This window comes from Sander lucioperca, chromosome 5 (genome assembly GCF_008315115.2).
Source record: "Sander lucioperca isolate FBNREF2018 chromosome 5, SLUC_FBN_1.2, whole genome shotgun sequence".
NCBI lineage: Eukaryota > Metazoa > Chordata > Actinopteri > Perciformes > Percidae > Sander > Sander lucioperca.
The window spans coordinates 34,737,731-34,761,303 of record NC_050177.1 but is presented as its reverse complement, the minus strand read 5'-3'; the positions used below and the strand labels follow the sequence as shown (position 1 = coordinate 34,761,303).

At 41.3% G+C, this 23,573-nt stretch overlaps 1 protein-coding gene across 3 annotated transcripts in view; it reads left to right on the top strand.

The window, feature by feature from the left end:
* sgsm2 (small G protein signaling modulator 2) overlaps window positions 1-20,686 on the top strand; it is a 79,513-nt gene extending 58,827 nt beyond the window's left edge. The window contains exons 5-24 of one of the 3 annotated variants that reach the window (XM_031285678.2): window positions 582-649; window positions 2,248-2,396; window positions 2,555-2,689; window positions 4,645-4,769; window positions 5,752-5,819; window positions 6,070-6,233; window positions 6,904-7,036; window positions 7,301-7,435; window positions 10,593-10,767; window positions 11,500-11,564; window positions 12,336-12,481; window positions 14,968-15,096; window positions 15,239-15,421; window positions 16,078-16,464; window positions 16,631-16,755; window positions 17,117-17,199; window positions 17,577-17,686; window positions 18,094-18,190; window positions 19,597-19,764; window positions 20,239-20,686. In XM_031285678.2, the coding sequence (XP_031141538.1) occupies window positions 582-649; window positions 2,248-2,396; window positions 2,555-2,689; window positions 4,645-4,769; window positions 5,752-5,819; window positions 6,070-6,233; window positions 6,904-7,036; window positions 7,301-7,435; window positions 10,593-10,767; window positions 11,500-11,564; window positions 12,336-12,481; window positions 14,968-15,096; window positions 15,239-15,421; window positions 16,078-16,464; window positions 16,631-16,755; window positions 17,117-17,199; window positions 17,577-17,686; window positions 18,094-18,190; window positions 19,597-19,764; window positions 20,239-20,327 (2,734 nt within the window). In that variant the 3' untranslated portion in view covers window positions 20,328-20,686. Of the gene's footprint in view, window positions 1-581; window positions 650-2,247; window positions 2,397-2,554; window positions 2,690-4,644; window positions 4,770-5,751; window positions 5,820-6,069; window positions 6,234-6,903; window positions 7,037-7,297; window positions 7,436-10,592; window positions 10,768-11,499; window positions 11,565-12,335; window positions 12,482-14,967; window positions 15,097-15,238; window positions 15,422-16,077; window positions 16,465-16,630; window positions 16,756-17,116; window positions 17,200-17,576; window positions 17,687-18,093; window positions 18,191-19,596; window positions 19,765-20,238 lie in introns of all 3 variants that reach the window. The other 2 variants (XM_031285671.2, XM_031285679.2) reach the window with 2 other exon arrangements.
* The last annotated feature ends 2,887 nt before the right edge of the window (window positions 20,687-23,573 follow it).

The window sequence follows — 23,573 nt, the reverse complement described above, 5'->3', positions numbered from 1 at the left end:
GGTCCGAACCGGATGCTCTGTCCATTAATTTTACAGTCAATGGGTAAAATACAATCTCTTCTGTTTGTTTTAAATCTAATTTTTTACTCAGAGTGCAGCCGTGCGCCATGGTGATCTACTCGGTCAAACTAATCTTTGACACAGGTCCCAGGATGCAATGCACTAATTAGTTTTGAGCAAGGGATGCTGATTATGATACTAAACATCTATCATCCAGAGCTAAATTATATTTGTTTTAAGCTATGGAAAGAAGCTAATGCTGCCCTTTTCTTTGGAGATTATTGAAAGGCTTTCTGGGAAATTAAGTATGTGCAGATATTTGGGGGGGGAAAGATTTTCACACACATACACGCACATAGGCTGGAAATACACACACGCACACACATGACCACACAGATGTCAGAGTGATGGGGCTGCCGCATTAAGGGCAGTTAGGCGTTTGGTGCCTTGCACAAGCGCGCCTGTCTAGCTACCAGCCCGCTGGACATGAACCGGCCACCCTCTGGTTCCCAAGTCACGTCCCTACTGAAGATTTGATGTTTTCCTTTGATTAATTTCTTTCTGTGTGTTTATCCCTGCAGTAAATACTATGAGAGGGAAGCTCTGATGCATGACTTAGTCTTCGGGCCCATCTTGGCAGTCCTACTGGGTGAGTATATCACACTGTGCTTTAGTTGCAAAATGTCCCAGAGGCCAGTAACATAAAGTACAAAACCACATAGAACAAAGATTTCTGTATTCATGTAAAATCAAGATAGATTAAGAATTAGAAAGTATTTCAAATTGAAAAAAATGAAAAACCATAAATTCAACCCTTCTAAGAGCTGTTTGTAAGAGCAGACGTGTCCGAGCCACCTCCACTGACAGTGTGGCAGCAGGAGCTCTGGAGGCTGGCAGCAGGCAGGAGGCTGAGGCAGCGTTTACTAAGCAGAGAAACATAAACACACATGCAGTGAGCCAGGAAAAGACAACAAAGAGCTTAGCTGACTAAACCAGAAGACAACACGAACAGTGTGACAAAATAAACACTATATCCACACTGACTAAAGAGGTAACGAAGTGCAGAGGAGGCAGATAACAGCTAACAAGGGCTGATGAGGGAATCCGCAACAGGTGTGCAGAGCAGAGGAACAGTTGGGACAGACATGCACATTACAACACCAGCTGCACTTAAACTGGAATTACATATAGGATTATTGGTGATTTTTTTAAACTTTTTTTTACAGTCACATTTATTTTCCCACTGACTTGCACTTCCTGTAACTTAAAGGATATGCCTGGTGATATTTTATATATTTTTGTATTGTCAATAAATCTCATGAAAAGACCCAAGCCAACAATGAATTGATCTACTAGCAAGTGTTGTCTATGTATCAAACCTTATATATCTTATTCCTCTGGGCCGTAGAGCTCCATTGTTGCCCATAAACTATTAAAAACACATCATTGAGCCACACTGTTGTTTATTTTTGACTCCATCCCATATGGACCATCCTGCTGCTCCAAATACTCACTGTAGTGCACTAAATGTGGATTAATCCATGGATGAAAATAGTCCCCACAGCAAATGCACTTTTTTCTCCTGTTTGAGTAACGTTTGGTAAAAACTGTCCGGCTGTTTTAGGAAATTTCTGAGCCTATTTTTAAATGGATGTATGTATTTGTGAGCTGTTTGTAAAGATTAAAGTCCTCAGTTGGAACAAGTGGGCTCGGGGCTGAGGGCCACAGACAGTGTCGGGAAGTCAGAAAGTATTGAGAGTATAGTTGGTTTTCGTCTTTTCATTGGATTAGTTGACAATAGAAACAAAAAAAAATGATGGCAGGCTTATACTTTAATAGCAATAATAATAAACAATAGGCTGCAAACTGCATGGTAATTTAACATGTTTTAGACACTACAATTCAGTCATTTTGGACAGCAGAAATGACAAAAACACTACTACTGTAGATCCTGGTCAGTCAGATAAGATCCAGTTAGTAAACTTACTTTGCTATCAAACAACACAATTCTCTGCTCAGATCTGGTTTTATCTGGGGTTGTGTGTAAATACATTATAAGTTTACAAGTCTTATATCAAGGCAGAATTTCCATTACATTATAAAAGACTGAGATCTTCTACCTTTTGAAATACCTTAAGTATAAATTCACCTCAGCTAAGCACTGAAGTAAACTTTCAAAAGGTTTAAATTAAAGTTTCTGCTAATTGGATCTGTTAATGTGTGCATGTGTGTGTGCTGTGTTCTCAGTTGGGCCCTGTGCTCTGGAATACACCAAACTGAAGACGTCAGATCATTTCTGGACTGACCCTTCAGCCAACGAGCTAGTTCAGCGCCACCGTATCCACGGGGCCCACCGGGGCCAGGACACATCGGCCGGCCGCCGGCCTGCTCTGGGGGTGAGTGTGGAGGCTGCTTTAGATCGGCTGCTTAAGTCCTAAGGATGTGTTTGTGTATGGTGGTGGGAAGACGTGATCACTGGGGTTGTGTGGGATGGGAGTTGTTGTAAAAGTTATTAGTTGGACAAGTTTGTTGTTAAAAATATTATCTCTTCTAGATCCGCAAGAGGCAGTCCAGTGGCAGCATGTCAGATGACAGGTTTGCTGCATCAGCAAGGGAGTATGTGGAGTCTCTTCACCAAAACTCCAGAACACACCTTCTCTACGGCAAAAACAACGTCCTGGTGCAACCGGTACGACTGCACATTGTCACTTTTTGACCAGCTTTTATATACAGTACCTTTTAATATTCTGTCTATGACTATCTACTAGAACTAAACTTCAAACCGGATTTCCCCAGTAATCCTACCGAACTAGCACCTGACGCATACACCTGGAATATCTGTGCTGCATTTGACATTTGTGCCAAAGGGTCTGTAGATAGGTTGACATTTGACAGACATATCTCAAAATCTGGACAAATTAAGTTAAAACTATCTGCATGGGTAGAAAGTAAAGAGTCGGTTCACCTAAATAACAAAAAAAAACATATTTTGTATATGTTTTTTTTTTTATTATTTAGGTGAACCGACTCTTTAATGTATGTTTATGAGGAAGAGAAATTCTTGCACAACTTTCTGACTTAATATTCAACATTTTGTATTTATTTTTGAATGTTCCATCATGTTTTTCAAGACCTTAAAAATGTAAAAGCACAATATTACCAAAGTAAGTGCAAGCAGTAAAGTAACATCCAGCACACCAGAGTCAATCCAGCAGTGTGCACAATTCAAACCAGTGAAGTAGCAGGTTTATTTAGTTTTAACTGTATGTGACGGTTGTGTTATTGAGCCAATCTGTTAAGTTACTCAGCAGCCATTTACCCATCAGAAGATAACTATCAAAGCAGTGACATCCTGCAGTTAAACTGTATGATCATATAAGACGTGTATGTACTGTCGCTGTGACATCGCTTACAGGGATCTGTAAATTCACGCACTGATTAAATGTGGGTTACAGCTACACTCTGCGCTTCTAGCTCCTAGCTCCTAGCTGTCCATCTTGACTTTATGTAAATTTGTGGCATAACTTTTTCTGATGTAAATTCTATTCAGATGTTGATGTGCTGCTGTGGAGGCCCTGAAGCTACTGTTGCTCTGGGATAAAGGCAGAAATCCATCTTGGAAGCCTACGTACATACAGTACAGCACTTTGAACCCACTCACCTGGTGTACAGATGAATTGCAAATCATGGTTATTTTCATCCATTATTGTGCTGAACACACACAGACACACTGCGTTTTGTATGTGTGATCTTTCAAATGAAAGCTGTCTTTCTCCTGCCTGTAATGTGCTCTGCACTGCCAAGTAGCTTCACCATGTTTGGCCTTGGTAATGTATAATGAGCACATATTTGCCTCCCACAAAGCTCAGCCTTTGACAGAGCCACGCTAACACTTGTGGCTGAGTGCACATACAGATTAATCCAGTACTCACTGCACGCTGCGCATGCTACTGTAAATGGTTCTGTATATGATTGTACTCTCTGCTTCTCATATCATAAGATAGTTTCTGATTATATACAATGTAACATATAGAATGCATGCACAATATTTAACCGCATCTCAGAACGTATCCTGTTTGAATATGATAAATCTATATTAGAGTATAGTAGACCACACTCAGATGCCCTGAGGCTTGTTTTTAATGTCCTGATCTGAGGGTTATTTGCTTGTGCTGCCATGAAGACACCATTGTTATTTCAATCCGATCAAACATTCCTGATGAAGCAGATGAGTTTTTGAGTGTTAAATTCTCATAAATGTATAGCTTAGTAAATATGTTTCTAACTTAAATTTTGAATGTTGTTTATTCAGCCACAAATAATGAAAATGTTTAAGAGAAATATGTACTTTTAGAAGTAGTTCAAAATGTTGGGAAATGTGCTTATTTTACTTTTAGGAGAAGATTGAAATCAATCTCATTTCAGAGAATGAAAAGCATCATCTCATAGTTTTTGTAAAAGAAAGCTAATGAACATAGTTTCCAAAATGTTGAACTAAGATTTGAAAGCAAATTTTCAGGTGGTTAAACTGTTGTTTAGATAAAAATGGTTTAATCGAGGATGCAGCCTTAATGTTCTGCTCTCTGTCTTGTGCTTCTTCTAACATTATTTCCTTTCTGCTTCCTCTTCCTTCTCCCACGGTAGAAGAAGGACATGGAGGTGTTGCGGGGCTACTTCTCACTCCACCAGGCTGGCGATAACCTCACCCTCAAGTGGACACCCAACAAGCTCATCAACGGCACGCTGGGAGACTGTGACCTGGAGAAGAGGTGGCCAAAACCCACCTACTATATACGTATAGATTATATTTAAATTGTCTAGTCAAGTCAACTTCGTTGTCAATTCTGCAATGTGTGCCAGACATACAGAGCAATTGAAAATACGTTTCTCTCCGACCCACGGTGCAATAAGGACACGTACAACAGGTATAAAATAAAAAGATAAGAAATATGTACAAATAAGATGAAGAAAGATAAGTTATATATACAATTAAAAAAAGATTAGTTATATGTACAATACAGTAATAAATTCTAAATAGTGCAAATGTCAGGCAAAGTCTTCTTTTTATAAAGTGGCCGGTGCTGATCCTGATGGTGGTTCTATTTAACACCGTGACATGGCCACACAATGAGTTTTAAACACATGAGCGCAACATGTGTTTGCGCTGGCAGTTTTAGTCACGTGACCGTTCTATTTAAGGTAACGGCCGCCGTTTTAAACACGTAGTTAACCGTGTGAAATGGAACTAGTTAGATTTAGGCAACTAAAATGCTTAGGGTTAGGAAAACATCAGGGATTGGCTTAAATAGAGTCATGTAAAACTACTAAAATGAGTACATAACTACCTCACAGACTTACATCCGTAAAAATTGGTTAATTTAAAAAAAACTGACCTTTCGACTTTTGGTTTCACACGGGACACGAAGTCCAGTCTCCTGAGTACAACATTTATTTGTTTGACCCATGCACCCCCCAACCTGCCTCGTGACGCAGAGTTTGGCGCTCATATACTTTGTCACCTATTTTCCTCATTTGCTCACACGATAATTACTACGGCCACTTGAGGTCGTCGCCCAACATCAAACGTAAATATGGATCGTTATAAGCTGCTTGCACAATCTGCCTATACCGTCATTTTCTGGGTGAGGACGGTCTGGAAAGAATTGTGCATTTACTGACACTTGCAGTGATTTGAAATGAGCAACTGCCTCTGAAGTTTCATTTTACACCTTGTCTTACCCTCTCTGCCAGTATCTACTGGGACTATGCACTGACTGTCCCGCTGCGCCAGATAGTCTGTATCCACTGTCACCAACGCCGTGAGTATACTGCTACTTTACCTCAATACCTCCACATTTAGTCATCTTTGCACACACAGTCAGATCACACTGCATCAATCACCTTATATTAAAAGCATTGCCATGAAGGCACAGTGTTTTCATAAGTTGTCATGTCAAAATATTGATTGCTTGTCTTGATAAAGTGTAAATTGGCTGTTAATGGGCAATGCTGGTTTTCTTATTATTTTCCTATCTCATCCTTGTTTAATGTTTGTTCATCATATTCCAGCTGATTGTGGTGGTACACTGGTTCTGGTTAGTCAGGATGGAATCCAGCGGCCGCCTCTCCACTTCCCCCCTGGTGGTCACCTCCTGGCCTTCCTCGCCTGTCTGGAAACAGGCCTTTTACCGCGGGGTCAGCTGGAGCCCCCCCTCTGGTCCCAGAAAGGCAAGGTGTGTCACCTCGTTAGAGTTGTATTCACACCTAAACATAAGGTTAGATTTATATTAATGCCTGATCAGTCGAAGCAGCAACTTCTGTGCCTAAAAAGTAAAGCCAATGCTGAAGTGGCTTAAACCTGCATTCTATCTAACTTCCAGCAGGGAGCGACTTCACTGGCTCCAAAAAGAAGTCTGATTGTATAGAAGTCTTTAGCGTTTAGCTAGGCGCAGCGCCAGACAACACTGGCTTAGCCGGGTCATCATCCCAACCTCCGCCTTTTTTCCAAAATATGGTAACTTCTGGCTCCAAAAAAAACAAGGTAGCGAAGGCCAAATGCCAAAATCTCGGCATCAGAACGGTAGTCGACAAACCAGTGGGTGACATCACTGATGCTACGTCCATTATTTTTTACAGTCTACTGACTACTGACTGCAGGTAAGATGTCAAAATTCACTGAGTGCACTTTTAATCCCCCCCGCCCCCCAAGAAAAAAATCTAAACATTCAAACTAGCAATCTTTCAACCGCAACAACTCGCCTAGGAAAATACCAAATAAAACTGACTTTTATCCAAGGCAGTGTTGCCTTTTTGATGTTATTTCCAAATTGATCTGGCTTGTTAAACACAGTGGAAGCTTTGTGGCCTTTTGTTAACTTAATTACATGTGTTTGTGTTCTGCAGGGAAAAGTGTTCCCTAAACTGAAGAAGAGGAGCAGTACTGCCAGGCTCATCGACCAGGACAGGAACGGTGAGGAGCCTACAGCTGCTGACTACGTGTTTCGCATCGTCTACCCTGGATACAGCTACGACGCCAGTAAGTAACACTTTTGCACAGTCAGTTGTCAGTCACACAGGTGCACACAACAAAAATGTAATCTTCCTTTTATGTTAAACGCTCATCTCTGTGATTGCTTTTGCCTTTTGTAAAATAAGTACTTTATATCTGTTTAAAGATTATTTTACCATGATGTGCTTACAAAGTAGTGTAGTGTGGTGTCTTTCCCACAATGCTCTTCCCGAGGCCTGTAGGGTGGCACTGTTCTAACTGTGTTCTCTGTTGTCCCACTGGTGCAAGCAGTCACTATAAACTACCACCACACCACGGGCAGCCGCGCTCCGTCGCTGGACGACGACGAGGAAGAGGAAGATAGGCTCCATGCTATGATCTCAATGATCTGCTCGCGGAACCTCACAGACCCTAATGTCATGAAAGGTTTTTATCACCTTAACACACCCACCCGACCCCACCGCCCCCCACTCCTGAGACCTCACCCCGGCTTCAGACGTCCCTCCCTGCATCCCACCCATCATGCCCCCTCAGGCCCTTCTCCCTCGCCCCTCCCGACCTCACCTCCCCCGGCTTCGTCTGCCTGTGTGTGCGCTTCCTGAGGCCGAGCCCAACAGTGTGGAGTAGGCTGGGGTTGCCTGTGTTAACAAGTACATGGGGACGTTCAGGCTGATCAACACCAAATTGAAAAGCAAAGTTGCTTTGAGGTGCTTTTGATGACATAATTATGCACTTCATATATTAGCCATATTGAAAGAGCTATAAAGAAATGCTAATGATGGCAATGAAATAACCATTTACAAATTATTAACACATTCAATCTGAGACAATAGTAGGCCAATGGATACAAAAGAGTCCAACAATAGCTAATACGATTGGCAGCCTCTAACTTGTACTTGTACCATTAGATTAAAAATCTGCTACATTTTTTTGACTAAAACGCTAGGACCAGCCAGAGAATTTAGAAATTCTGTCGCTGAGTCACTGAGTCACTCTGTCACTGAGTGATGAATTTTTACAATTGGTCGTAATGAGTGAGATGACGTCAGTGTTGATGTTTCCCCATTGGTCATTGCCCTTTCAAACTGTATTGGCCAACACAGACTTTACCTCCGCTATCGCCCATCAATCAGCTGATTAATTTCCTCAGTACACAGTGGATGTTGTTGTTGTTGTTGTTGTTGTTGCTGCTGCCGCCACCCATTTCAATCGTATTGCACGGGCACATTAGGCTACATGCAGATGAACGGCACACCACCGTGTTTGTGTGCGCGTCTTCCTGCTCCTCTCTGTCGCTCTCTCTTCAGACACAAATGAATGTGTAGAACAAGTAGGCCTATGTAATTTAGGTACAGCATTATCAAAGGCTCATATTGTCATCATCAAATCAATCAAATCAAATCAAATCAAATCAAATCAATCATCAAACCCTAATGTCAAATTGAAAGTAGCACTGAGCTGTCAGCACAGTCTCTAGTGCTGCATGTGTAACTCCAGTGACATCAACTATAATGTAGATCTTGTGCGATGCTTGCATAGTGAATTGTAAGTGAAGCTGCAAGTCCCGAGTATCAGATGGAGGAGAACAGGAAAAGGAGGAGCACACGCAAAAAGAGAGGCAGTCTAAGGGAATGAGCACACCATTGTGATGCGACAGTTACAAAGCCTGTCAGTAAACAACCAGATGATTTTGGATCATCTCAAGGCGCCAAACAAAAAACACAGTCTCAGCCACTGGTAGCCAAATCCCACCATTCCATAGCATTTACTCAACAATATAATACATTTTCAGCTTTTTTTGTTGGCTTAATTTGGCTAAAGTTCCTGGACAACGTAATCTGGCACAATAACATCCTGTCTTTAGATATTATCAGACATCCAGTTAATGCCACATTAGGTCTGGCAATGCAGAATAATGCCACAGCAGCTGCTGACACACTGCCCTTACACCCTTTCTCCTAAATGTCACTCTGTCTCTCTCTGTCACTTCTCTTTCTTCCCACGGCTCAGTGACACAGTTACATCCACTGGCTTGGCAGGGATCCTTAAGCAAGCCTGTGAACCACACACTGTCAAATGAATAGTCTTGTTTTATAGAGATGCTGCCAAACACAGTGACTGCACATGTCTGTCACCTGGTTTCATTACAGACAACACGGATTCAAACTTCCCCAGGTCTCCTTGTCTAGGTCAAGGCCTTTCCGGCTGCTTTGCATTCTGGGATTTGCAGCGCTGACTGCCTTAGAGTTTTGAGAGGGTATAGCTCTGGAAGCATGCCTCAACACTCTTGGGTTTACACTGTCGTGGCTAAGAATCGCTTTGATAATTTGCTTAGTTTTTTTTTGCACACCTTTAATTTGACTTAAGTCTGTTTCCTTCTTTTTGTCCTTGTATTTTTCACTTGCAACATGCAACAATTTTTGCATGGGGAAATGCACCCATTTCATTGTTTTTTTTAAAGTACGACTATGTGTTTCTACGTATTTGTGATGGAAAATCCTCTCACAGTCTCCTCTGTTTGTTTGATTTCTCTCTCTCTCTTCTGTCTTCCTCAGTTGTTTGTGCAGTTGTTTGCTGCAATGCTGTTCACTGTAATTCTTCACTAACCCCGCCACCCCCCTCCCCGTCCCCTCGCCCCCTCCTCCACCCCTCTCATTACGGTCCTGTGGGGTTCCGCAGTAGTAGAGACGTGGAGTCCTTGTGTGAGCGGGGTTGCATTACTGAGTTCAAAAACAGTTGTTGATGACGTCTAGTCCTAAAGTAAAGAGGGGAGAGCCAAATGTCGGTCTCGCTCCAGCATTTTTTCTGTTCGTTTTTTTCGTTCTTAATATTATTTGTTTTTTGGGGTTATTGAACGACCAAAGCGCAGCTTCATATTTATGACAGGTCATCAGCTCCAACCTGAAGAATTAAGGTGAAGAGCATTTATTTAATGTTGAAGTTTTTATGATTTTTTTTTTTCTTCCCTTTTGTGTGCCCTTTTACTGGTGTCCATTTGTTTTTGTTGTTTATGAGATTTCTTTTGGTGTCTCTTGTCTTGTTCTGGCTTTATGCATCCTGCATGGCCTGAGGGTCAGCCTCGTCCCTGTCTTCTCCTCTCCTACCAGCTCCTTCACTTCCTCTGCTACTTCCTCCTCTCTCCTGTTTGTCTGGAGCGTCCCTGAGCTCTGCTGTCTCCTCTGGCTCCCCTCTGAATGAACTCAACCAGCATGGCTTCCCTGCATCCTCTCTGCCTGTCTCTCCCACAGCACCGGTCCTGCTTCCTTAAACTGTCCCCCTCCACTTTTGGTTTCCTCTATACGCTTGTTTTTCCAGCTCTCACATGTAACATGAGTGTAAAACTTTCATGCATCTTCTCATCTCTTGATGTCATGAATAACAAAGAACAATACATGGAAAGATGTATTTATATGGTTGAGCTGAGGGGCCTGTGTCATAATATGTAAGGCATAGAACATAGTGGATCTAAAGGCACTGACACTTTTAAATAACAAAGAGTCTAGTACATGAAAACATCAGCATCCATTTTGTCTTAGAACACTGAGACTTCTCTGTCTTCTCACTTTCATTCTCTCTGGTTTAGACCACGGGGAGATGATGGAGATGCAGGGTTTCGGAGGCAGCCCGTCGTCGTGGCAACAGGCCGGAGTACCCACTCTGGAATCGCAGTGCCAGTCTTGCTCCACAGCTGGCAGCAACGTGTCGTTCGACTACCCGGCCGGCTGTACCTGCATACACGACCCACTAGACATTCACACGTAACTTCCCAGATACATTTACTTAACCTGTTATTGTGCTGCAATGAGTCTTTCTTTTGATCTACATTCAATACCGTATAAAAAGAAGTGTCATAAATAACACCAAGAGCACATAAAGGTATTTTGGAAAGCTAACTGTACTGATTCAGTATGTGTAATCCCTACCATGAACTGAACTGCTAATTACGGAGTTGTTGCAAATTTAAACTGACTTGTGAGCTAAATTAGATTTTATGATGCACTGAATCTTTGCTGAGGACATTTTAAAACCTTAGGTTTAACACTTGCCACCATCTTGGCCACTGCATGGAGCCAGAAAATCAATCTTCGGTCAAAGGGGATAGTGGATGTGATGAGGGATGAGCAAGAAACAAGCAAAAAAGCTGACTGTGATAGGCTGTTAATTTTTATATTGATAGAGTCCACCAAGACACACATTAGAATATGTGAAATCCCCATAGCTGTGGAGACTATTGTGAGTGTTGCTGCAATGTGGCAATAATTATTGACTTTGTGAAATGGAATTCTAAGGAGATTTTGCGGAGGCAGCGTCTAGTATCTGTCCATTCGAAAAACACATTAAGGCACCTACTGTAAGTCTCCGCTTTGTTCTTGCCTCAGCTTTTAGCCATGGTGAAGGTTTCTTCATTAAAGGCAAATATTTAAAGAATAAGCCTTTACAAATCAAACAGGGGCTTGATAATTATGGTGGATTTCTTTTCTTTTCACTAGTATTCCTCTTAAGATGCTCTGCCAGAACATGAAGAGGCAAATAGTCTCCAGAGCCTTTTATGGATGTAAGTACATCATGTCACCTCTGCACAGTATCCATACATTTATTTTATACATTATAGCTGTTTTTGATCATGCTTGATTGATTGAGATGAATTGTATTCTTCTAGATGACAGCGATTCCCAATGGGTTTGCTTGAGGTTATTGTTCCACCTGCAGCCTGCATTGCTGGCTTCCAGTTGAGAGCACAATTGGTTTTAAAATCAATTTAAGTAATTTTGAAAATAGTGTATGGCTTATTGTAGCAGCCACTGCTGCATGATAAAGTAGTAAGTTTGCAAACTGTAATGAATGAGCCCTCTGAATGAGTCAAACATGTAATATAGGCTGTAATAAACTGCTGGGTAAAATAATGCATTTATAGTGTTGTTGCGTTATTAAAATATTGTTCTTTAAAGGAGACCTGTTTTTAATAACAGCATCGGTCTGAAGACTTTATTGTATTACCAATAGTCAGTAAGTTTATTCACCTCAATATAACAATACAAACCAATACAAAATACAACTTTAGTTATTTTGAAAGACATTTACATTATAAAGTAATTATGAGTAGACATGTATTACCTTAATAGTTGGTACAAGCACTGGTTTACTTTGTCATTTTCATCTATCAGGGAAACAAGCATGCACATTTTGCCTTTACCCATTATACTTGATATTTTGGTTTGTACTTTATTGGCTTACTATTCTAATTTGTGTATCTCCATACTGACTTGACTTTGTTGATGCTTGGTCTCAGCTGTGTGTGTCTGTCTGTGTCTCACCTGTCCATCAGGGCTGGCCTACTGTCGACACCTGTCCACTGTGCGGACTCACCTGTCAGCTCTGGTCAACCACAACATCGTCCCTCCAGACAGACCCTGCGAGGCGTCCGGGGGCCTCAGCAAGGAGGTGTGGAGCAAGTACCAGAAAGACTGCAAGGTGGGTACAGAGCAATCAGTGAGGCTGAAAGACAAATTAAATATAGCAACGTGATCGACCTCTGTCAGCAAGCAGCAAGAATTACAACAACGTAACTAGAATCTTAATATTCTTCTTGGACCATCTGACGCTCCCCTATACCCCTCCAACCCTTCACTTGCAGGCCAGTGAATTTAAAAGCCAGAAATCACAGCAGATTGCCAAGTCATCATTGAGTCATTGGTATTGATTAAGCCCCATTGATAAATCATGGTCATTTTGTGCTGTGTAGGGGCTGTGCAAGTCTTAGTCACGGTAATATTTTGTAAATTAAGATACTGTAAGCTGACACAACCTGTGAGTAACGTTCCTTGAGAGAATTATGAGGAGCAAATATTTCTGTCCTGCTTGTAAATGTTGAGCCAGACACCTTTTCATCATCTTGAAATATGGCAGCATCATGAGGAATCATGCACCCTGTGATGAAACATGACCTCTTGTTTTTTTTAACCCCAATGAAACCATATTCAGCAGCCATTAGACCTAATAACTCAGTGGGTGTGCTGTAGTACAGCATCATCTATCTACAAACGCAGCTTTTTGGCTTGTAACCCCAAAGTAAATGTATAATTTCAGATCAACAAAGTGCCAGTGCTAACTTTGTGTAGCAGATATATGCTTCTTCTACATCCCTCTACTGTTAATCATTTTGCAACTCCTCAGACTTTTCTTGCAAACCAATGTAAGAATCACCACCCCTTAGGTTGGGAACCACAGTAATACTATGTTGAATTTCATCAGAATGTGTTGCTATGGTTACAAAGGGTTTCTGAATGCCACCCCTGTTACACATGTCAATTGTGTAAAATGTACAGTGTTCATTTTAGTGTACAGTGGCGTACAGCAATGATGCAGTAAACTCTTGACTGCCTGTCACTGTTGTTTTTGACTTGTGACTCTGTTCCTCTTTGCTGGCATAGTTTGTCATTTTGTAACAACAGCCCCTGCCACAGTTAAAGAATTAAAAGAAAAGTAGAAGTCTGGTGATATCCACATTTTTCTTTTTGTCAACAAATCCCATAAAATGACCAAAACCAACACTGAAAGTATTGTAAATATCTTATTCCTCTGTGCCATAGAGCTCCATTGTTGTCCAAAAACTATTATAAACATCAATGAGCCGCGCTGTTTATTGGGTGACATGTTCCTTCCTTACCATAAATACACACACTGTAGTTTATTTTCACTCAATCCCACATACACACTGTCTTGCTGCCCCAAATACTAGAGCACCAAATATGTAATCCGCTACTGAAAGTAGTCCCCAAGAAATGTTTGAGTGACGTTTGCTAAAAACTACAGTGTCCAGCTGTTTTAGGAAATTACTGAGTGTCAGGGTTTTGGTATTTTGTGGTGTGTCTTATTTTTGTAGTCGGTTTCTGTTCTCTATTGTGCTTGTTTCCTGTTTTATTTTGTAGTCTATCTTGTCTCCCTTGTCTTGTCTAGCTTTCTTCCTGTCTTTGTTTGTTTCCCGCCTTTTTTGATTTGTTCCACCTGTTGTGTCACCTGCCTCTCGTTCCCTCGTTACCTTGTGTATTTAGCCTCTCTGTTTTCCCTTGTCTCTGGTCGGATCATTGTTTGTGTCTGGTTTTGGTCCTGTCAGCACGTTGTAGCCTGTTCTGTTGTTTTCTGCCTGCTCCATTTTTGGACCGCCTTTGGTTTGCTCCTGTTTTTGTGTTTAATAAATCCTCGTGCTCATTACTCCTTCGCCTGCTCTCTGCATTTGGGTCCACCATCCTCGCTAACCATGACACTGAGCCTTTTTTTTAGAAAATGAAACTGTATTTGTTGTTTTGAAAGATGTACATTGTTTTCAGTAAAAACCAGGCTTGAGGCTGAGAGCGAATATGAATGTGCTTATTGTCTTTAAACCCCACACTGATAATTGTGGTTAAACTTAATATAACTTTTTATAACTCTCTAATTGAGCTTCAGTTCCCTCTTACCGTAATTAAATGTGTTCCTATTATTCTGTCCTCCCCTCACATATACTGTATCCTCCTTTACAGTAGTTGAGTGTATTAATTGTAAGTCAGGGATCATGTACTGCTCCTGCAGTCTCCACCCCTCTCCACTCTCCTTCACTCTAATGGAAATTTAATGAGTTTCAGAGGAATGAAGTTTCATTACAGAGTGTAGTATGATACCATCGTAGCTATTAAAGCAGCCACTGTAATCATTCATCAACTCCAACAAAGTCATCAGTACTAATTTACACTCTATTCATATCTGTGTCCTTTATCTTCTGCACTTATCTATGTCTTCCTCTGAATGGGTCGCAATCACTCTTTCTCTCCTTTCATTATTGATGCACTTCCGGCTCCTCTTGTTCGTCTCATCACTCACACCAGGCTTCTTCTTCCTGTCATCAAACTTCTTCTTTTGGTTTATATTCCTATTATCCTTTGTGTGTGTGTGTGTGTGTGTGTGTGTGTGTGTGTGTGTAGAACTATAAGGAGCTGGAGCTGCTAAGGCTGGTTTATTATGGTGGAGTGCAGCATGACATAAGGAAGGAGGTCTGGCCTTTCCTGCTGGGGCACTACAAGTTTGGCATGGGCAAAAAGGACATGAGCCAGGTACTGCACAAACACACACGCACACACACACACACACACACACACACACACACACACACACACACACACACACACACACACACACACACACCGTTTTAATTTGTCTCTTTGCAGTGTGTGATTGTCTTTTTTTTCTGTGAAGATCGATGCAAAGATCAGCGAGCGCTACCAGCAAGTGATGCGGGAGTGGAAGGCCTGTGAGGTGATTGTCAAGCAGAGGGAAAAGGAGATGCAGTCGGCCATCTTTGCCAAGCTCTCCTCAGGCAGCAGCATTGACAGTCATGTCCTGCGACTCGTTCACAGAGACTCCACACTCAGCAATGAGGTGAACATCGGATTCTTTGTTAAACTCAGCAATATAGAGAGTATTTGTTACAGTATAGTGTCCTGATTGTGACTGGCGCTCAGCCTAATATAATCAACTGATCCCAATGCTGTAATTAACATTTTTTCAGGCATGCATGATATAAATTGTATACTATTGCATTTCTAAACATTTGCATATTTCATTGTTCTAAAAACTGCATCTTTGCTTGATACATGTCTTCATTACACACTGTGCCTTACATTTCACATAGCCGTAACAACCAAACAACCAACTAGCCTATAACCCATACTACATTATTACAACTTCACAATCTTACCATAACAGAAGTTATCTCAGGAGACTTTTCATATAGAGCAGGTCTAGATAACTCTACAGTTTACAGAGACCCAACATTCCCCCATGAGCAAGCATTTGGGAAGACGGTGCGAGGAAAGAAACCTCAAACAGAATCTGTTTATATAGGCGGGCGGCCATCTGTCTCGTCCGGTTGGCCAGTAACATTTGCAGAAGACAGAACCACTGACTGAGAAATCAAAAGTCATGATTTCAGTGATGAAATCATAATGATCCATATGATATGACTTATGATCCCACACCCTGCACCATTGCCCTTCGCTGGCCTCTATTACTTATAAAGTTCCATTCTTCTTCAGGTGTTTATGTCGGTGGATGAGCCGGATGCAGGGAGCCAGGAGACCCCCAGTGGAGAGGACAGTACCCCCACCATGACCACCCTGGTTCCCCCTGCAGCCCTCCCCCCAGAGGATCGACCTCTGGTGGAGTTTGACTCCCCTGACTCGGGTCTCCCTTCCTCCAGAAACTACTCAGTGACCTCTGCTCATTCCCAGATCCTGTCCAGCATAGACGACGGTCAGAGCACGGAGGAGGAAGGGGGGGGCGGGGAGGAGGGCAGGACTTCGGGTGTGCTGGGGCGGCGTCAGGACTCTCTGACTGAGGACAGGCTGTGCTGTCAGCTGGACAAACTGGTGACCAATGGAGCAGCTGCGGAGGCGATATCACCTTCACTCTCCTCATATACGGTATGTATAGTATATGGATATATCTGGTTATATATTATTAACTCTGACTGAGCAATTGTGCAACAAATGGCAAAATCATGACTTAAAGGCTTAAAAGACTAACCAAAAAACTTGAATTTACACTTAGTCACCTACTAATGTTAACAACAATGTTTCCTTTGTGCAGATCGAGCTGTTGGACACAGTCGCCCTCAACCTCCACAGGATAGACAAAGATGTGCAGCGCTGCGACCGCAACTATTATTACTTCACCACAGCCAACCTGGAGAAACTACGCAACATCATGTGCAGGTATGTAGAAGAAGTATTTAGATCCTTCAAATTAAAGCTGCTATACAATATTTTTTTTATATGAAATCAAATAACTGTGTAATCTCAAAGGTCGCTTGTAGTAACAAACCCAAAGAGAAATATCACCCGACTCACCTGACATTTTTCTTTGAAATGTACTGGAGTAGATGTATTACAGTAAGTGGAAGAAAATGGACACTATCAAATAAAAGTATCTTAAAATTTGCACTTAAGTACAAGACGAGTAAATGTACAGAGTTCCATCCAGTCACTGTAAAACACGCACATGTACATCACAGCTGGTGAGTTGAATGTGATTTGTTTGCTCTCGTTTGTCTTGGTGTCTCCTTCTTGCCTGCAGCTATGTGTGGGAGCATTTAGAGATGGGCTATGTTCAGGGCATGTGTGATCTGCTCGCGCCGCTCATGGTCATCCTGGATGATGGTGAGAAGAAAGACTCATCTTATACTTTAAATCTCCTGATTGTAATTAGAAATAGCACAAATGAAAAATAGCCCCAGTTGCCGTTACAGAATTGATGCTTACGATTTGCCTTATTTAATAATAGAAATAATAAATAAACACTTGCACGCTGGGGATCTACATACACAGAATGTATGTAGATCAGCTCAGTTAAATTGAACAGTCTGGTGATGGTAGACATGAAACTATCTGTTTTGTAAGGTTGTTTTACCCAAACCTTGTCGCAGCAAATAGACTCATTTATCATTTAAATTTGTGAATGTGATGGGCGCATTTAAGTGCTGTCCTGGTTACATGACCCTATGTTCTTCCTTTGTGTGTGTGTGTGTCTGTGTCAGAGTGCCTGGCGTACAGCTGTTTCACTCAGCTAATGAAGAGGATGAGTCAGAACTTCCCTAATGGCGGAGCCATGGACACACACTTCGCCAACATGAGGTCACTGATCCAGGTGACGAATAACTCTTACTGTGTGTGTGTGTGTGTGTGTGTGTGTGTGTGTGTGTGTGTGTGTGTGTGTGTGTGTGAGAGAGAGAGAGTGTATAAGAGAGTGTGTCACCTATACTAAAACTCAGTGGCAATCTCTGGTGCTAAAAAATGGAGCCAATCCGGAAATGCCCACTTCAGGCTGGCTTTAAAAGGGAGTCAATCCCCATAGACCCCCATGTCAAAATTCCCAATTTTACAGCGGAATTAAACATGTTTACAGCCTGGTACAAAAAACAGTGTTGGTCTCTATAGCATTTTAGCTCTTCAGAAACCTATGGGTGACGTCACAGAGATTTTGTCCATATTTTACACATTTTACTCTGTGACTAAAACCCATTGACGTTACCTCTGCTCTTACTCTGATGTCAGATCCTGGACTCTGAGCTGTTTGAGCTGATGCAGCAGAATGGAGATTACACTCACTTCTACTTCTGTTACCGCTGGTTCCTGCTGGACTTCAAGAGAGGTGAACAGCATATTTTTTACTCTCAATGACTGACCTGTAATCCCCAACTCATTGATTGGTGTGCTTTAAAGCTGCATTAAGTCATTTTGACCACTGGGGGGCCGAAAGACTCATGATCACACACTCCTAGTGGTTGGTGAGGCATCGGCACAGTGGGGGTCACAACATCTGGCATGCTCTCAGCTTCAGTTCATGACTGGCAGGAGCAGTGGTAGAAAGTAACATTACTGAAGTACTGTACTTAAGTATCATGTTTTAGGTATTTGTACTTAACTTGAGTATTTCTATTTTGAGCTACTTATACTATACTTTTACTCCACTACATGTATTTGACAGCTGTAGTTACTAGTTACTTTGCAGATTCAGATTAAGTAATACGAAATAAAATTTAAATGAGAATAATGATGTGTTATAATAGATTAAGCAACCTGGCAGTATATACTTTGTACATTTGTTAAAATTAGACCCACATTTACCAGCTGCAACATTAAAATGATCCTTACACATAAATGCACCAATAATTATAAAATGATTATATAATATCTATTATGCTCAAATGGGCCATTCTGCATAATGACTTTTGGTAGTTTAAGTATATTTAGATTCTAATACTTTTGTACTTTTTCTTAAATGCAGGACTTTTACTTGTAACAGAGTATTTCTGCACTGCTGTATTGCTATTTGTACTTGAGTACAAGACCTGAGAACTTCTACCACTGAGCAGCAGAAAAGAAGTGCTTAGCAGCAAAACCATCTGCAGCGTAAACGGGTGGAAACCTCTTACAAACATGAGTAGAATAAATGCAAGACGTGTAATTACTACCATTTCAGGAAGTGAGTCAATTGCTACATACTGTATATATATGTACATCCTCGTGAAGTCTACCATTCAACAGAGGTTATACCATGGTAACAATGTCCTCATGATGTTACAGATTCAACACCTTTGTGACATGTCTCTTCCTCTCATTTCTCTTCCTCTCAGCTGCACCATATCTAATCTTTCTGATTCAAAATGCAAGCCATTCAAGAGGTTTATTGTCAAATGCACAGTAAAGACAACTCCCACCATGCAATAAAAAGCTTGCTTTGCTAGTCTTCCTTACACAACGAATAAAAAAGGGAGAATAATACAATAAAGCTAAAACAACAATAACAGAGTTGTAATAAATAGTTTAAAAAAAAAGAACTTAAACTATTTCAAAAACTATTACTGATAAAAGCAAGAATTCCTTAAAGTCAGGTATCTCGGTGATAAAAATGACCATTGTCTAAAACGTCTAAACCCTTTTATCAGGACCACGGGAACATGGCAAGGGGCAAGACATTGAGTCAAATATGCTGACGATGAAAATGTGTTTTGCGTGTGTGTGTGTGCGTGTGTGTGTGTGTGTGTGTGTGTGCAGAGCTCCTGTACGAGGATGTGTTTGCAGTGTGGGAGGTGATCTGGGTGGCTCCCAGGATTTCCTCGCAGCACTTTGTCCTCTTTCTGGCCTTGGCCCTGGTCACAGTCTACCGTGAGATCATCGTGGACAACAACATGGACTTCACTGACATCATTAAGTTCTTCAATGGTAAGAGACATACACACACACACACACACACACACACACACAGTATAGTGTGTGCTGTATTTACAGTTTGTGGATTACTTATTTCCTCACTATCCTGTCATGAGTCAGACTTCAGTCCCATCAGAGTGTACATCTGAACATCTATCATTCTAAAGGCACCTGTATGCTTCAACCAAACTAGTTCATACAAAGTGTCGTCCGACCCCGTCTAAAGGCAAAAGTGTTTATACCTGTTCTAAACAACCACACTCGAAGTTGGGCTGTTAAGCCTGCGGCCATATTGAAGATGTGGTTGTTCATGAAGTTGTAAATTATAGTGTGCAGAGTGTGGTCTAGACCTAATCTGTTGAGTTTCCTGAGATAACCTCTGTTATAATTTGACACTCTAAATAAAATTCAATTGAATTGAGGTGATGTGTAAACTGTATTTAATATTTCTGTAGTTGCCTCTCTCATAGTGTGTCTGATCCACAGAGATGGCTGAGCGTCATGATGTCCAACATATCTTGAAGATAGCGCGTGAGCTGGTGCACAAAGTCCAGTCTCTGATGGACAACAAGTGACTATAGAGGAAGAGAAGAAGGAGGAATGGGAGGATGCAGAGGGAGAGTGTCTGACTACAGGACACTCAGCTCTTCCTCTCATCCCTCAGAGAGTGTTTCCAGGCCTTCACCTATCCAGAGCAGGTCCAGGGAGTCCAGGTCTCCTCCCTGCCCAGATGAAGGCCCTGGGAGTGTGCCAGAAGTGCTTCTGGAGCGGCCTGGCTCCGGAGTGGCCGAGCTCCAGAGCGGCCTGGCTCCGGAGCTCGGCCTCGATCTGTTTACATTTACCTTCACATGGAATGCCCACGGTGTCCGTACAGACATGTGGATTTGTCTGCATGCTTGTGAGTTTGATCACACTGTGAACACATTCTTGAGTCTCCCCAGTCCTATAGAGGTTGTGTGCGTGCATTAAAACTAGGGATGCACCGATCCGACTTTTTCAGTCCCGGTACCGATGCCTGGGCTTTGTGTATCTGTCAATACCCGATACCGATCCGATACCATTGTTGAATTAATAATACACTGTACCTTCCACCTTATACCTTCCTTCCACCATGTGGAAGAGACTAAAGGCACCAGACTTTCCTAACTAAGACAAAATAACATAGATGTAATGTATTTAATTCTTATTTATTTGTACACTCAACTCTTCCAGCATGCGACACACGTGCAACAGAGGGGAAAAAAACTGGATCGTCAATATCGGGACCGATATCCGATCTTAATATCGGATCGGTGCACCCCTAATTAAAACACACACACACACACACACACACACACACACACACACACACACACACACACACACACACTCACACACTCTGAAACAACACTGGTTCTATCAATACTTCAGTTTTCTAACGTGTCACTCCTTTCCTAACTCTGAACCGAACATTTTGGATGCTTGTCTGGAAGGCTTCAGCTTTCTCAGTGTTTGACAGATTATTCCATGCAATGCCAGTGGAGGCCACAAGGAGTGCAGGATTTACATACAACATTGTCAGAGGAGCCACAAAGTTTTCAGTGACCAAATGGACTGTGCCAACTACCTTTTCATGAGTGTTTTCTACAACAAGCATGTGTGTTTTTACCCCCAGTTTTCTTTATGTCCAGGAGTTCATTACCACACAAATGTTGCCTTTATCAGTAACAGCCCAAGGTACTTAGTTGCACTTTTTGGGAGGATTTCCTTCATGGTGCCTGTGAAAGCCTCACCAGAGTTGGTGGGGGCCAGAGGCGCCACGAGAGGCCAAACTGTCGAGAAACTCTGGATGAATTGCAGCCAATTTTCCTGAGCATGTTAGTCAGTGGTTAATGCATGTTTAATCCTTGTTCCAAGACAGAAGACACATAGCATCAGAGCACAACAGTAAAGACAAAAGCACACAGGCCTTACTCCTTATTTTAATATAAAACATGTGCATCTCTATTTAGTAGTACCATGGTTTTTGTTCAGGGACATAGCTACCACTGGGGATGCTGAGGTCATGGCTTTGATAATATTTTATTTTTAAAGATTATTTTTTGGGCATTTTAGGCCTTTATTTATAGGACAGCTGAAGATATGAAAAGGGAGAGAGAGAGAGAGAGAATGACATGCAGTAAAGGGCCACAGGTCGGAGTCGAACTCACTGCCGCTGCGTCAAGGAGTAAACCTCTGTATATGGGCGCACGCTCCACCAGGTGAGCTACCCAGGCGCCCGCTTGGTAATATTTCTGGGAATTTGGGGTGTCCAGAGGATAAATTAACATTCTATTATAAAAACACATATTACGACATGTCAGGTTTTTAAGGCTGATTTTTTTTTAATTTAAATTAATATCTTAAAAGTAACTGTTTTAAAGGGATTTAGTATTATCCAACAGCTTCTAGACCATTATGTTAGGAAATGCAATTTACAACTTTTAAACGTAACTTTAAAGAAATGTTGTGAAGAGTTTGTGGCTGGTCAAAGATTTCTTAGATTGATTGAGTTTCACTGGAGGGGAATTTGGACTCCTGACCTCAGTATTTCTAAAACCCTGTTTCGGTTAGCTTCTGCAAAGTTGGCTGAAGTTTCAAAGGCCACTGAGCTGAGAAACACTGACTCAAGGACACATTTTTCTAATAAGTTGAGTATTATAGAGTTGTGGCTGGTAAGAAGTAGACACAACAGGCTGAGAGAAAGAATGTATAGAAAGTGAAAAATGACACATGATTAAGAAACACCTTTGAGAATGGAAAGAAAGTAACATGTATTGAGTATATTTACCTGTATCTAAATGTGGATATTCCTTAATAAGAAGAATACGACTGGCATTATTCTAGATTTTTTTTTGTTATTGTCCACAAATCCAATGAAAAGACCAAACCTTTCCAATTCTCTGTTGCCTCAGCCTCATGCCCATTGGTTCCTACTAAAGAAAAACTGAGTATCAAAAACAGCATTTTATTAAAGGCTAAGTAATTTACTAAAACAACTGGTCCCTTGAGTTTTGAAGCAATATGAACAAGAGTAAATAGTGAATTTATTGGGGACTATTTTCAGTGGTGGATTAATATGCACTTGATGTTGTTCTTAGTATTAAAGCAGCAGGTTTTCCCCTGATTTTACAATTATTCTTTTGTGGGAATATGTCACCCTTCTCCCTGGATGTATTGAAAGAGACTTTTAATTTTCTGATATTTTTTATATTTGTTAGATAATGTCGTAACACTAGAGTAATTTCTCTTAAAAGTACCTTAATTAGTATCTTAAAATTAGTATTTTACAGAATGGTTTGATTCTCTGTCTTTAAGCTAAGGTTATTACTGCTTCAGTGGCAAGGAATAACCTATAAGGCTACACACACAACACTTGTTAGTAGGATACATTTATTGATGGTTTGGGTCTTTTCATGGGATTTGTTGACAGTAGTAAAAAAAATATTATTAATTAATTTAATTAATTAAAAATAAAAAAAAAAGCTATTACCAGCCTTGTGCTTTACATTAATCCATGTCTTTCTTCGGAACTAGAGACAAACATGCTCACTGCTCTAAAGCATCATGAAGACTTTTTATTGCATTCAGCACTATACTGTCAGGAAATGTGGTTGCAATTGTCCATGTGGAACCTCATTCTCCTCCTGCCTAAAGTCTAGCGTCTGAAAATAAAACGTGCTTGGACTGGGTTGGTCTAAATAACAAATCTGTGGTCTGAGAAGAAGCGGATTCCAACGACAAACTTTCTCTAGTGTTCAGTGAATCAGTATTAGGTTGGTGCTGGCTTCGCAGTAACAGCA